Raw genomic sequence first — 15,053 nt, forward strand, 5'->3', positions numbered from 1 at the left:
CAGCGCGTTCACCGCTGGGCCTATCACCGGGACAAATCGCCTCGCTCCCAAATGTTCGACCTGTTGCACCTGGTCCAGAAATGGCTGCAGCCCGAGTCTTCTACGCCTGCGCAGACGGTAGAGCGAGTGGTGATGGATCGGTTTGTGCATGCCATGCAGAGACCCCTACAGACTTGGGTTGTCCAGGGCGATCCCCAAAAGTGCCGATGAACTGGTTGGGCTGGTCGAGAGATACCAGGGGACGGAAGGTTCCTTGGGGAAGCAGCCCATTCCGTAATGGGGTTCCCAGCAGGGGGCGGAGTCCCAAAAAGGGGTGGTGCGTCCAAGGTCAAAAGGGGCAGGGGAGGCGGTGCCCAAGGTCCCCTTGGGTGATATTTGCTGGAAGTGTCACAGGCCAGGACATATAGCTGCCCGTTTTCCCCAGACCACCGAGCAGATGGACTGCAGCATGGGACGCCGTAGTTCATACTACGCCTATCCAGCTTGCAGTGTGAACACGCCACCTAACGAGGGGCCTCAAGCGTGTCCCATGAAGGTGAACCGTCGAGCAGTAATGGCGCTTCTGGACTCCGGGAGCTTGGTGACCCTTGTGAGGGCCAGTTTTCCTCTCTACCTACTCCTGGGTAAAAAGATTGGCGTTCGGTGCATACATGGCGATGCAAACGACTACCCTATGGCTAGGGTGAATATTGAAACAGCGCATGGCACCGAGTCGCATGAAGTTGGCGTTGTTCGAGACTTTTTGCATCCCATAATTATTGGCCGGGATTTCTGTCTTGTTTTGGGATTTGTGGGGGAAGGGTTCTGAGTGTGCTAGCAAGCAGGGAACCAATCCACCCCAACGAGGTATCGCCACCACCAGAGGCACACAGGTTTTCTTTGTGTGTCCTTGTTGTGGATGAAGAGGAAGGGTTCCCTGTCCCTGACATCCCGGAGTTATGGGTGGCCGGGGAGAATTTTGGGACTGCCCAACATAGGGACCCCACGCTGAGGGAAGCCTTTAACAATGTCACCGTCATTAATGAGGTTGCACAAGAGCTGGGAGCAGACACAAGGTTTCCCTATTTTATGTTGACTGGGGATTTGTTGTACCGGATCACGAAAATAAGGGAGGAGGTGGTAGAGCAGTTAATAGTACCAGGCCCCTGTAGACGGCAAGTGTTGGACATTGCCCATTCACACATCTTGGGAGAGGGGGGGGGGGGGGGGAAAGCAGGAATGGATTGTACAGAGGTTCTATTGGCCTGGGTGTCACCAGGAAATAGCAAACTATTGCAGGTCCTGCCCGACATGTCAGTTAACTGCCCCCACATCTCATTTTCGGAACCCGCTTGTTTCCAGTGCCCATTGAGGTGCCATGGACTTGGTCGTTCCCTTAGTTAAACCAGCCTTGGGCCATCAGTATATATTAGTCATCCTGGACTATGCCACATGCTATCCTGAGGCCATTCCCCTGAGCAACTCCTCCGCGAAGAGTATAGCCCACGAGCTGGTCCATGTGTTTTCCCGGACGGGTTTGCCGAAGGAAATCCTGACTGACCAGGGTACACCTTTTATGAGCAAGGTGATGAGGGAATTGTGCAGAGTCTTGCAAATCTCCCAGTTGAGGACTTCAGTGTACCATCCACAGTCAGATGGCCTTGTTGAGAGGTTTAACAAGGCACTGAAGAGCATGCTAAGAAAAGTCATAGAGAAAGATGGTAGAGACTGGGATTGTCTTAGCGCATTTACTGTTTTCTATCCGTGAAGTTCCCCAGGCCTCCACGGGGTTCTCGCCCTTCGAGCTTCTGTACGGCTGGCATCCGCGAGGTCTCCTAGATATAGCCAAGGAAACCTGGGAAGCTGAAGTCACGCCCCACAGAGGCGTCATTGCTGCATCAGTGCCACATGCTCAGACGGTTGCGAAGGTGATGCCCATTGTTAAAGAACATCTCCGCCAGGCACAAGAGGCTCAGGCCAGGGTCTACAACCGGTCAGCCAGAGTGAGGCAGTTCAATCCGGGAGACTGAGTTCTCGTGCTAATCCCGACGGTGGAAAGCAAGTTCTTGGCCAAGTGGCAAGGGCCATATGAGGTGGTGGAGAAGCTGGGAGACGTAAACTGCAAGATCCACCAACCCGGAAGACGGAAGGTTTACCATGTCAACCTCATCAAGCTGTGGCAAGATAGAGAGCCAGCGGTAACTCCGTGCTTGCTGGGCAACCTAGAAGGGGAGGTTGGAGCGGTTACCATAGCGTAGACGCTATCGAAGGCCCAGAAACCGCAGTGCCGGGAGTTACTCCAGAAAAACTGGGACCTGTTCTCAGGGTTGCCGGGGTGCACGAAGGTGGTGGAGCACGAAGTTATGACCGAGCCACATGGGCGGGTGAACGTGAAACCATATCGTATTCCTGAGGCCCGGCGAGAGGTAATCTCCAAGGAGGTGCAGCGTATGTTGAAACTCGGGGTCATTGAGGAATCAAAGAGCGGCTGGTCGAGCCCGATTGTCCTGGTCCCAAAACCTGATGGTGAATGGAGGTTCTGCAGCGATTACCGGAAGCTGAATGAGGTCTCCAAGTTCGACGCTTATCCCATGCCACGAGTTGATGAGCTCATCGAGAGACTTGGACCTGCCAGGTACATAACCACTTTGGATCTGACAAAGGGATACTGGCAGATCCCCATGGCACAGGAAGCCAAGGAGAAGACCGCATTCTCCACACCAGACGGGTGCTTCCAGTATGTCCGGATGCCGTTTGGCCAGCAGGGAGCTCCGGCAACCTTCCAGAGGGCTATGGATAGAATCCTTGCACCTCATATGCTATACGCTGCTGCGTACCTGGATATCGTCATCTTTACCCCGGACTGGGAGTCTCGCCTAGAAAAGGTCAAAGCAGTGTTTGATGCTCTAAGGGAGGCGGGGTTTACAATAAACCTGAAAAAGTGTGCCTTGGGTAAGGAGGAAGCCAAGTACCTCGGATATGTAGTGGGGCGTGGCGAGATCAATCCCCAAATCAATAAAGTGGAGGCAATTCAAACATGGCCGAGACCTCTGTCAAAGAAGCAAGTTAAGGCCTTCCTGGGGATTGTGGGATATTACAGGAGGTTCATCCCAAACTTCGTCACAATGGCTGCACCTCCAACTGATCTGCTTAAGAGGACAGAGTCAGTGAAGGTCAGCTGGTCCGAAGAAGCAGAGTCAGCCTTCCAATAAATGAAGGGAGCTCTTTGTAAGCAACCCGTTTTGGTGGCCCCTTACTTTAAAAAAAAAAAAAAAAAAAAAAAAAAAGGTTCATCCTTCAGACAGATGCCTCAGATGTCGGGATAGGTGCAGAGATACATGGGGAGGAGCATCCTGTCCTCTACCTGAGTAGGAAGCCATCTTCTTGCGAAAAGAATTACTCAGTCGTAGAGAAGGAGTGTTTGGCCATAAAGTGGGCAGTGGATACGTTACGGTACTATCTGGTGGGACGCAAGTTTAGATTAATATCCGACCATGCCCCACTCAGGTGGATGAGGGAAACAAAGGGTAAGAATCCTAGGGTCACCCACTGGTTCTTAGCCCTGCAAGACTTCAACTTCCATGTAAAGCATAGGGCCGGGAAACTACATGGTAATGCCGATGCCCTCTCAAGAATCCTTTGCCTGGTAGGTGAAAGTGCCAAGCTCCATGGCTTTAGGCAGAGGAGGGAGGTATGTGGCATGGCAAAGGGCTGTGTAGTCGATGGAAGATATGTGTCTCATAAATGGCTTGTCTCCATAATGTAAAGCATAACAGATATTGCTGTGCTTGTTTTGCAAGGACCTGTGGTGAGGTCACAGCCACATGACCAGTCAGCTGCTGGGTTTGTGGGTGTGGCTACACCCTTATAATGTGGCCTGCTCCTGAACCAGGTAGCTGTATGTGGGGAGGACTACACCTCCCTCGTGTGCCGAGACTCCCGGTCTGAGTCTGAAACCACGAACGTTTGTGTTTTGTTTGCCTAAGCTAGAGGCTATTTTTGGTGATGCGCTGATTTATGGTTTATGACACAAATAAACCTCATGAACTTTGGAAGAACCTGTCTCATGATTGTCTCCCGCTGCACCTGAGCGAGTCACATCCCTACAATATATTCTGTGTTAACATGTCACTGTGATTTTACAGTACACCGCACTGAATTGACGGCTTTTCTAAAGGACACCGGTGCGTATTTCTCGAAAGCCACACACATGGTCCGTGAGTAATCTGTTTTTTTCTCGCAAACATAGATTTGCAATGGCGAGTCTCGGGCGTAACACGGTGAAAGTCGCAGCATGCTGCGATTTCACCCGCATGTATAATACGGCTGAGAAAATAACGGATGATGGGAGCTGCCCCATAGATTAACATTGGTAGGAGTGCTAAGCGATTTTTTTTATTGCATAGCACTTGTCCATATTTCTCACTAGTGTGACTCCCGCCTTATGCATATTCTCTGCCAGAGTCCTACTAGGGACACACGCCGTCCAGTGTATGAAGTGAGGCTTCGTCCACTATATGGGCTCTGGCCGAGAGCATGTACAACTCATACGTAGCCTCCGGTCCTGATTCAGAAACCAGCAAATCCCCCGCAGCGCACAGTGCATGTACTGTGGAGGGGGGCATTCAGAAGTCCGCAATCAGAGTGACTGCAGACTTATCAGTTTGGATGAGACCTCCTCTAATGACGCTGCATATTTGTCCATAAAGTTTAAAACATACCGAATCAATAATACGTGTCAGGAAGTAGTATTATAACAGTTATCTTTAACCCCTCAGTGACAGCTAAATTTTTTAAATCTGACCAGTGTCACTATGTGGTAACTCTGGAATGCTTCAACAAATCCCAGTGATTTTGAGATTGTTTTTTCATGACACATTGTACTTTTTATGATAATGGTAAATTTAGGTCAATACGTTTTGTTTTTATTTATAAAAATGATCAAAAATTTGAGAAAAATGTTAAAAAATTATCAATTTTCAAACTTTGAATGATTATACCTTTAAAGGGGTTGTCCGGGCTTTTCACATAATCTCAGTACATATCTTGGCTGCAGAATGGTGACAATAAGGTTAGTTTCACATTTGCGCTTTATAGCGCGGCGACGGCCAGCGCACGGCCGCCGCTAAGCCCCGCCCGCCCCATCCGGTCATCGCCTCCTACTAGCGCACATGGACGCTTGCGATCTGTGCACCCTATCTTTAGCGTAGGGTACGCAGATCGTGCGCTAGCAGGATTTTGGTGTGCACTGCGCACTTTTGAAGGTGCGCCCGTGTGCGCCGAACGCAGCATGTTGCATTTCGCTGCGCACGACGCACCTTCCAAAGTGCGCAGCGCACGGCAAAATCCTGCTAGTGCACGGCCAGCGCACGATCTGCGCACCCTATGCTAAAGATAGGGTGCGCAAATCGCAAGCGCCCATGTGCGCTAGTAGGAGGCGATGACCGGATGGGGCGGGCAGGGAGGCGGCAGGGGGCGGGGCTTAGCGGCGACCGTGCGCAGCGCTATAAAGCGCAAATGTGAAACTAGCCTAAGTAATTTGTGGTCCAGATGTTTGACATGGCAATTCAGGATCAAATAGCGGCCTTAAAGTCTGACGGCTGTTGTAACCTGTTCAGAAGTCAGCGACATTTAGTTGGTAAAAATACACTTTCATTTGTCATGCCACTTTACATTAACCCTTCAGGTGATTTTCAGGAATTTATCTGACTGCAGTTTTCAATATGTCAGGGGGTGGCGTTTTTAAAATAGTGTAACTTTTGGGGGTTTTCCAATATATAGGACCCCCAAAGACACTTCAAACCTGGATAGGTTCCAAAAAAAAAAAAAAAAAATTTGCTAAATTTCCTTGATAAAATGAAAAATTACTGCTACATTTTTAAGCCTCCTAAAATGCTAACAAAGTAAAGGAACATTTTACAAATGGTGCTGATGTAAAGCAGACATGCGGAAAATGTTATTTATGAATGTTTTTGTGTGGTGAGACTATCTGGATTAAAGGGGTTGTCCAGGCTTTTCACATAATCTCAGTGCATATCTGGGCTGCAGAATGGTGACAATAAGTAATTTACCTTCTGTCACCAGTTTGCAGAGATTTCTAGATATCACTATCTTGCTTCTGAGCAGAACGTCCAAGGCGGAGTGTGTTCTGCAACTGAAATGAGAACTGGTTGTTTCCTCCTACTCTACTAAAAACCTGCCCTCTATAGCAACAACCCCACCCCTCCATAGCAACAGGCCTTCCCCGTCCACATGAACAAGCCCTCCTCACACAGTAACAAATCCTCCCGCTCTAGCAGCCTCAGTGCAGAGAGCAGAACCACCGAGCTGCTCCTCCCCCAGACACACACTGAACAGTGATCTATGGAAAGTGAAACTCTAGTGAGGAGACAAAATTGTCATGTATTCTGGGCCACTCCATGATTACAATACATAACTCACTCATTATCAGTGATTCCTTCCCTCAGTGTCCCAGGCTGATGGCAGTGATGGGGCTCGGCTGTTGGCAGCAGTGAGAACAGACTGTGTGATGGCCAGTGATGGGGGTCAGCAGCTTCTAATCTGCACAGGGGATGGCAGTCACTGATGTAATCTGTTCTGTGACAAAGCCTCTGCTGTGTGAATAAGACAGCTCTGTGTCACTGATGACTTCACACAGCAGCAGATTTGGTGCAGTGTATGTGAAGCTCCACCAAGCTCCAGTGACCAGCACCACCCACTGCCCACTCATTGGCCGACAGTAAACTGCACCAGCACTCATCATTCCAGCATTGGAAAGAACACAGCAGTGATCCTGTATTTGTGAAAGCAACACAATCTACATAACATCCACAATGGTAATAGATAGGGCCATTACATGTTCCATGCCATACTCCTTGTAGATAACTGTATATTGTGTAATAAAACTATATATAGCACCTAATGCAAGTCTATAGTAGAATATATTTATATATATATATATATACACACACACACACACACACACACACACACACACACACACACACACACTAGATGTGGGCCCGATGCTATTGCATCAGGAGGGCAGTGATGTGGTGATGGGGTGAGCTCTGTGGAGCCGTCTTTCACCCTGTCCGCTCTCTTCTCCCCTCATGTGCTCTCTCCTTTGTGCTCTTCCCACCTTGATGTCTTCTTCCATCTATGCTCACATCTCTGCAGGGTTGACACTTGAAATTTCAGGGTCCCTTACTGACCACATATTCAGGTCCCCTGGAGATGCCGCCCATCCTCAACTCCAGTATGTATGCATGCATGCATATATTTTACACACACAATATAGATTGTTGCTGGCTGTATACACTATAGAGACTGCTGCAGGCTGTATACCCAATAGATGGCTGCTGCAGGCTGTATACACAATGGATGGCTGCTGCAGGCTGTATGCAGAATAAACATGCTCACGCATACACTGCACCAAATCTGCTGCTGTGTGAAGGCATCAGTGACACAGAGCTGTCTCATTCACACAGCAGAGGCTTTGTCACAGAACAGATTACGTCAGTGACTGCCATCCCCAGTGCAGATTAGAAGCTGCAGACCCCCATCACACAGTCTGTTCTCACTGCTGCCAGCAGCCGAGCCCCATCACTGCCAGCCGCCTGGGACACTGAGGGAAGGAATCACTGATGATTTATGTATTGTAATCATGGAGTGGCCCAGAATACAGGACGATTTTGCCTCCTCACTAGAGTTTCACTTTCCATAGATCACTGTTCAGTGTGTGTCTGGGGGAGGAGCAGCTCGGTGGTTCTGCTCTCTGCACTGAGGCTGCTAGAGGGGGAGGATTTGTTACTGTGTGAGGAGGGCTTGTTCATGTGGACGGGGAAAGTCTGTTGCAATGGAGGGTGGGGTTGTTGCTATAGAGGGCAGGTTTTTAGTAGAGTAGGAGGAAACAACCAGTTCTCATTTCAATGCCAGAACACACCCCGCCTTGGACGTTCTGCTCAGAAGCAAGATAATGATATCTAGAAAACCCTGCAAACTGGTGACAGAAGGTAAATTACATTGTCACCATTCTGCAGCCCAGATATGCACTGAGATTATGTGAAAAGCCCGGACAACCCCTTTAATCCAGATAGTCTCACCACACAAACATTCATAAATAACATTTTCCGCATGTCTGCTTTACATCAGCACCATTTGTAAAATGTTCCTTTATTTTGTTAGCATTTTAGGAGGCTTAAAAATGTAGCAGTAATTTTTCATTTTATCAAGGAAATTTATCAAATTTATTTTTTTTGGAACCTATCCAGGTTTGACGTGACTTTGGGGGTCCTATATATTGGAAAACCCCCAAAAAGTTACACCATTTTAAAAACAGCACCCCCTGACATATTGAAAACTGCAGTCAGGTAGATAAATTCCTGAAAATCACCTGAAGGGTTAATGTAAACCCTCATGTGATGTTTACATCAAAGTGGCATGACAAATGAAAGTGTATTTTTACCAACTAAATGTCGCTGACTTCTGAACAGGTTACAACAGCCGTCAAGACTTTAAGGCCGCTATTTGATCCTGATTTGCCATGGCAAACATCTGGACCACACAATCATGATCTTAGGGTGCGGATGGAGATAGAGGAAGCCCCCACACTCTGTTAACCATTTATATGATGTTGTCACTATTGACAGCAGCATCTAAGGGGTTAAAAAGATTTGGACAGTGCCAACACTGATCGTGGCTGATGCAGCAAGTTGTCAGCTATAGTGTGCAGCCGACAGCTGCTGGATTGTCACCTGTATGGGGATGCTATTCTCTTATATCTCACGTCAGTTAAAAGATGTATTGGCGGCCATTAAGGGGTTAAAGGGGTTGTCCAGTCCAAATCGATGCACTTTGATCTGTGGATATTCCCCGGTTTCAGACGTGGGACTGGAGAGTATGTATGCATTATACATACTGCCAGCCAGTGGGCTCAACCTTGCATCATACACTTGTACTAAGCGAGGCTGTGCCCCTTCTAGTGATGCAGTCCGCCAGCGGGCATGTGGAAGACCATATGCACAACTCCTACCCTCCGCTCCTGGGTCTGAAACCAGCGAATCCTTGCAGCACACAGTACATGCACTGGGAGGTAGTTGGGGCAGATTCATGGAGTGACTGCAGACTTAGCAATCTGGACCGGACAACCCCTTTAAAAGGGGTTGTCCTCTTTCAGAAAATTCATGTTTTTGTTCCACAGGAAAAAAAAAAATCCCACAAAATTTGCCTTGTGAAAATACTTTAAATTTCACACAGCTGCTAAACTTTCAAATTGTATTAATGACAAAATTAAGTCATTTGTGTTACATTTGTGCCCAACAGGCGGAATATCAGCATTTCTCTAATGTTATGAAAGCGGTTACCTGTATGAGAAGAAGGAGAATGATTACACAGACTGTAGGGACAGGGCGGAACTTTGGCCGGGTATCAACGTAAAGTTTGTGTGATGGAAGGAGCGGGGCATTCAGCAAATATTCAATGTCTGTACTCTGGGTCAGCTCTCCAGAACTCTGCATCACAACAAAAAAAAAAAAAAAAAAAAATACAAGTCATTTTACCATAATTGCCAGCAACTGAAAATAGACATGACAATTCAGCCAGAGCCAGCATGCGTTCTTAACCCCTTAGTGATTGAGCCAATTTGCAGCTCAATGACAAGGCCAATTTTTACAATTCTGACCACTGTCACTTAATGAGGTTATAACTCTGGAACACTGACGTAACCCACTGATTCAGAGACTGTTTTTTTTCCTGACATTTTACTTCATGTTGGAGATAAACTTTCTTCGATATGACTTGTGTTTAGGAAAAAAAAACGGAAATATGGCGAAATTTTAAAATGTTGCAATTTTCAAACTTTAAATTTTTATGCCCTTAAATCAGAGAGATATATTATTACACAAATTACATTAATAACATTTCCCACATGTCTACTTCACATCAAACAATTTTGGAAACAAAAATTTTTTTGTTAGGAAGTTAAAAGGGTTAAATGTTGACCAGCGATTTCTAATGTTTACAACAAAACTTACAAAAGCATTTTTTTTATTTTAAATTTATTTATTTTTAAGAGATCACATTTAAAAGTCACTTTGAGGGGTGTACATGACAGAAAATACCCCAAAGTGACACCATTCTAAAAACTGCACCCCTCATAGTGCTCAAAACCACATTCAAGAAGTTAATTAACCCTTTATATGCTTCACAGGAACTGAAGCAATGTGGAAGTAAAAAATTAACATTTAACTTTCACAAGTGTTAAGAGAAAATGAACCACAAAATTTGTTGTGCAATTTCTCCTGAATACGCCGATACCCCATAGTGGGGGTAAACCACTGTTTGGCCACACGGCAGAGATTGGGAGGGAAGGCGCGCAGTTTGACTTTCTGAACGCAAGGTTGGCTGGAATTGGGATCGGACACCATGTTGCTTTTGGAGAGCCCCTGACGTGCTTAAACAATGGAAACCCCCACAAGTTATTTATTTATATAGCGCAATTAATTCCATGGTGCTGTACATGAAAAGGGGGGTTACATACAAAGTTATAGATATCATTAACAATAAACAAGTTTCCACAACAAATTTACAATGACAGACTGGTACAGAGGGGAGAGGACCCTGTCCTTGCGGACTTACATTCTACGGGATAGCGAGGAAAAGACAGAAGGTCGGGGGTGCAGCAGCTCTGGTGGTGATGAGGCGGCAGCATGGTTATTGCAGTCTGTAAGCTTTCCTGAAAAGATGGGTTTTCAGGTTCCGTTTGAAGGATCCGAGGGTGGTGGATAATCGGACGTGTTGAGGCATGGCATTCCAGAGGACAGGGGATATTCGGGAGAAATCTTGGAGGCGGTTGTGTGAGGAACAAATAAGTGTGGAGGAGAGTAGGAGGTCTTGGGAGGAACGAAGAGTAAAGAGGGAAGATATTGGGAGATTAGTTCAGAGATATAGGGAGGGGAAAGGTTGTGGATGGCTTTGTAGGTCAGTGTTAGTAGTTTGAACTGGATTCATTGGGGAATTGGGAGCCAATGGAGGGATTTGCAGAGGGGAGAGACAGGGAAGTAGCGAGGAGAGAGGTGGATTAGTCGGGCAGCAGAATTGTGGACAGACTGGAGTTGTGCAAGAGTTAGCAGGGAGGCCACAGAGGAGGGTATTGCAGTAGTCAAGGCAGGAGATGATGAGGGCATGTATAAGAGTTTTAGTAGATTGAGGACGGGACGGATTCTGGAAATATTTTTGAGTTGGAGGCGACAGGAGGTGGCAAGAGACTGGACGTGCGGTTTGAAGGACAGGGCAGAGTCGAGAGTTAAGGGGCCTTTACACATAGCGTTATCGCTAAAGCATCACCGATTTTGTGGCGCAGCAGCGATATCGCTATGTGTGATACTTAACTCCGACCGGCTCCCCCGCTGTCTGTCGCTGATCGCGTGAGATCGTGCAGCTCCATTTCTCGTCGAGCGCTTCCTGCTGGCGCCAACGAGCGACGCGTGGAAGCGGGAGGGAGGACGTCAGGATCGCCGCGTCTGAAAGGTAAGTAACGACCGCTGCTGCGTCACTACATCGCTGTGAGATCTGCCTGTGTGGCAGCTCACTAGCGACCATTTAGCGATGCACCAGCGATCCTGACCGGGTCGTATCGTTGTCGGGATCGCTGGTGCATCGCTAAATGTAAAGGGGTCTTTAATCCAAGGCAGCGGATTTTAGGTGCGGGAGAGCATGATGCCATTTACCATAATAGATAGATTGGGTAGGGAAGATACGCGAGATGGAGGAAAGATAATGAGTTCAGTTTTGTCTACATTGAGTTTTAGGAAGAAAGAGGTGAAAAAGGAGGATATGGCTCACTCCGGGATTCTGGACAGCAGAGAGGTGACATCTGGGCCAGAGAGGTAGATCTGAGTGTCACCTGCATACAGGTGGTACTGGAAGCCATGGGACTTTATGAGTTGTCCTAGGCCAAGAGTATAGATGGAAAAAAGTAGGGGCCCCAGGACAGAGCCTTGGGGGACTCCAACAGAGAGGGGGCAGGATGAGGAGGTAGTGTGGGAGTGGGAGACGCTGAATGTGCGGTCAGAAAGGTATGAGGAAATCCAGGATAGGGCACGGTCTTTGATGCCAAGGGAAGAAAGAATCTGTAGCAGTAGGAAGTGGTCAACGGTGTCGAAGGCAGAGGACAGGTCAAGAAGGAGGAGGATGGAGAATTGTCTGTTAGCTTTGGCTGTGAGTAAGTCATTAGTAATTTTGGTCAGGGCAGTTTCAGTGGAGTGGTGGGGGCAGGAGCCAGATTGCAGGATGTCAAGGAGGGAGTTAGATGAGAGGAAAGTTGAACATGGACATGATGTTCAAGGAGTTTGGAAGCAAACGGGAGCAGTGATATGGGGCGATAGCTGGGCATAGCAGTTGGGTCAAGGTTTGATTTTTTTGGAGGATGGTGTTATGGTAGCATGTTTGAAGGCAGAGGGGAAGGTACCAGAAGTTAGGGATAGGTTGAAGAGATGGGTTAGGGCTGGAATGATCATGTTAGTGAGGTTGGGGAGCAGGTGGGAAGGGATCGGTTGAAGAGATGGGTTAGGGCTGGAATGATCATGTTAGTGAGGTTGGGGAGCAGGTGGGAAGGGATCGGGTCAAGTGCACAGGTGGTGAGGAGTGATTTGGAAAGGAGATGAGTAAGCTCTCCTTCCGTGATGTTGGAGAGGGAGGTTATAAGGGAAGGGCAGAGGTCTGGTATGTGGAGCGGTTGGGGTGGTGGAACTGTAAAGGTTTGCCTTGTTTGGTCAATCTTGTTTTTGAAGTAGGTGGCAAAGTCCGCAGCAGAGATGAGGGGAGATAGAGGTGGCAGTGGTGGGCGGAGGAGAGAGTTGAATGTGCTGAACAGTTGTTTTGGGTTGTGGGATAGTGAAGAAACAAGGTTTGTGAAATAGGTCTGTTTAGCAGAGGTGAGGGCTGATTTAAAGGCAAGTGTAGCTTGTTTGAAAGCAGTGAAGTGGTCTGGCGGGCGTGTTTTCTTTCAACGCCGCTCTGTGACCCTGGATGCTTGTGGAAGTTTTTTGGTGAGGTTGTTGTGCCTGGGCAGTATGTCTGCAGATAAAGTAAGGTGGGGGGGAGATAGTTATTTGGTTTGAGGGTGCAGTGGTTTGGGGATAGCGAAGGAGAGTGAAGATTAGTGGAGCAAAAACTGATGGCAAATGTGAGCATGGTTAAAGAGGAGGGGGAAAAAAAAAAAAACAAATAAAGGAAGAAAGCAGTGGTTAGTCTTACCGTCTGATTTCTGGACTATTTCTGGTAATATTTCTTATGTATCACTTTAAATATGTCACATCTGACCTGCTCTCTTCAACTTATACCATTCAAATGTCCAGGAAATGAAGCCAGGTGAGTGAGGGAGGAGAAGGGGGCTGGAGGACGGTTCACAGCAGGAGGCAATTAGCAGATTGCAGTTAATGGGACATTTGCCTAGCATCAAAGTTGAAGAAAGAGGTAGGACAGGATGGACAGATAAAACTGGGTGTGAGGAGGATGGGTATATTAATATGCATACAGTCAATTTGAAGTATGATACATAGAATTAAAGTCAGGGGGAAAAAAACAGTACAGACATACCAATAAAAAACAGAGGGTGAACAATGCATGAGGGTTCAGGGGTGCAGTGAGTATTCTGAAGCGGGTTCACCAGACATACCTGTGGATGAAAGTGACACCATTTTTGAAACTAGACCCCCCCCCCCCCCCCACCAAGAAACTTGTCTAGATGTGTGGTAAGCACTTCGAACCCCCAAGTGCGTCACAGAAGCATATAACATAGAGCCGTAAAAAAAAAAAAAAAAAGAAATAAAATTCATTTTTATTTTCTACAAGAGAGATGTTTTCACCCTGTAAGGTAGCGCTCTCTGAGTGCATTGGGGAACGCCCGCTTGGCAGCGCTATAACATACAGGAAGACTCAATTTCCTTAAAAGTTCTCCTGGGTTTATTGCTCCATATCCCCAGCAACACAAACACAGTAGTCAGCCTTTAGGTCCGGCAAAATAAAATAATAATGTCCATAAACAGGGCTTTGCTCTCCTCAGACCCCGTTCACACACAGGCCAGGGCAATGTCCGTTAAACATTCAGTTCCATAGGACAGTACAGTCTTACTGACAGAGGTCAGTGCCACTCACGGTTGTCCGACCGCATCCACTCTGGAGGTATCTCACAGACCTCGTTCCTCTGGTTCAGGAAAGCCAGCACGGCTTCCTAAAGCCCCCGTTACACACTGCGATATCGCTAGCAATATCGGTTTTGTGACGTTGCAGCGATATTGCTAGCGATATCGCTGCATGTGATACTTAACTCCGACCCGCTCCCCCGCTGGTTATCGCTGATCGCGCGAGAAGCTCCTGGATCATTCCTCGTCGGCCACTTCCTGCGGCGCTTCCTGCTGTGACAACGCGTGGACGCGGGCGGGAGGACGTCAGGATCGCCGCGTCTGACAGGCAAGTAGCGACCCCCGTCCCCTGCGATGTCGCTGGTGAGATCTGCCAGTGTGGCAGCTCACTAGCGACCACCTAGCGATGCACCAGCGATCCTGACGGAGTCATATCGCTGGTGCATCGCTAGGTGTAACGGTACCCTTAGGCTGTGCGATATCCAGCAAGCAGGGTTGGCCTGGAGCCACACACATAGGAGGCCTTCTACCTCCCAGGTCACAGATAACTCTGTAGTGTCCCACCTGGACACATGGAAGTCTGTGCACAATCCAGCCTCCCAACACTCTCATGTGCTAAACACACCTTCATTATGTAGCTGTAACCCCACCCCCAGGAGAGGCATGGATCACACGGCTGGACACGACCTCACAGCAGGTCCCGAATATACCTGCAGCTTCTGATGGAAACAGGGGTACCGCCAGCACCCTCACCCAAAGGTGAGGTCATATGGGTAGCCTGACCCTCCCATCTCTCATAGCTACCCGCAACCCAGACCCAGGTACACTAACCTTATCTTAGTGCTCAATAAAACACTCCGGGTTGCATATCAGTGAGCATCCATCCCTGTGACATATCGGCCATCCACAATCCTGCCAGTCACTGTTTCT

At 47.9% G+C, this 15,053-nt stretch overlaps 1 protein-coding gene across 3 annotated transcripts in view; it reads right to left on the reverse strand.

Moving 5' to 3' along the window:
• TMEM192 (transmembrane protein 192) overlaps positions 1 to 15,053 on the reverse strand; it is a 116,580-nt gene that overhangs the window by 56,533 nt on the left and 44,994 nt on the right. For all 3 annotated transcript variants that reach the window (XR_012232513.1, XM_073576970.1, XM_073576961.1), the window contains exon 3: positions 9,345 to 9,491. Coding sequence is in view for 2 of the 3 variants with exons in the window: in XM_073576970.1 (XP_073433071.1) it covers positions 9,345 to 9,491 (147 nt within the window). In the remaining variant the exon portion in view is untranslated. The remainder of the gene's footprint in view (positions 1 to 9,344; positions 9,492 to 15,053) is intronic.

The sequence above is a fragment of the Dendrobates tinctorius genome, unplaced genomic scaffold (assembly GCF_039654945.1).
Source record: "Dendrobates tinctorius isolate UK_male_01 unplaced genomic scaffold, ASM3965494v1 ptg000008l, whole genome shotgun sequence".
NCBI classification, from domain to species: domain Eukaryota; kingdom Metazoa; phylum Chordata; class Amphibia; order Anura; family Dendrobatidae; genus Dendrobates; species Dendrobates tinctorius.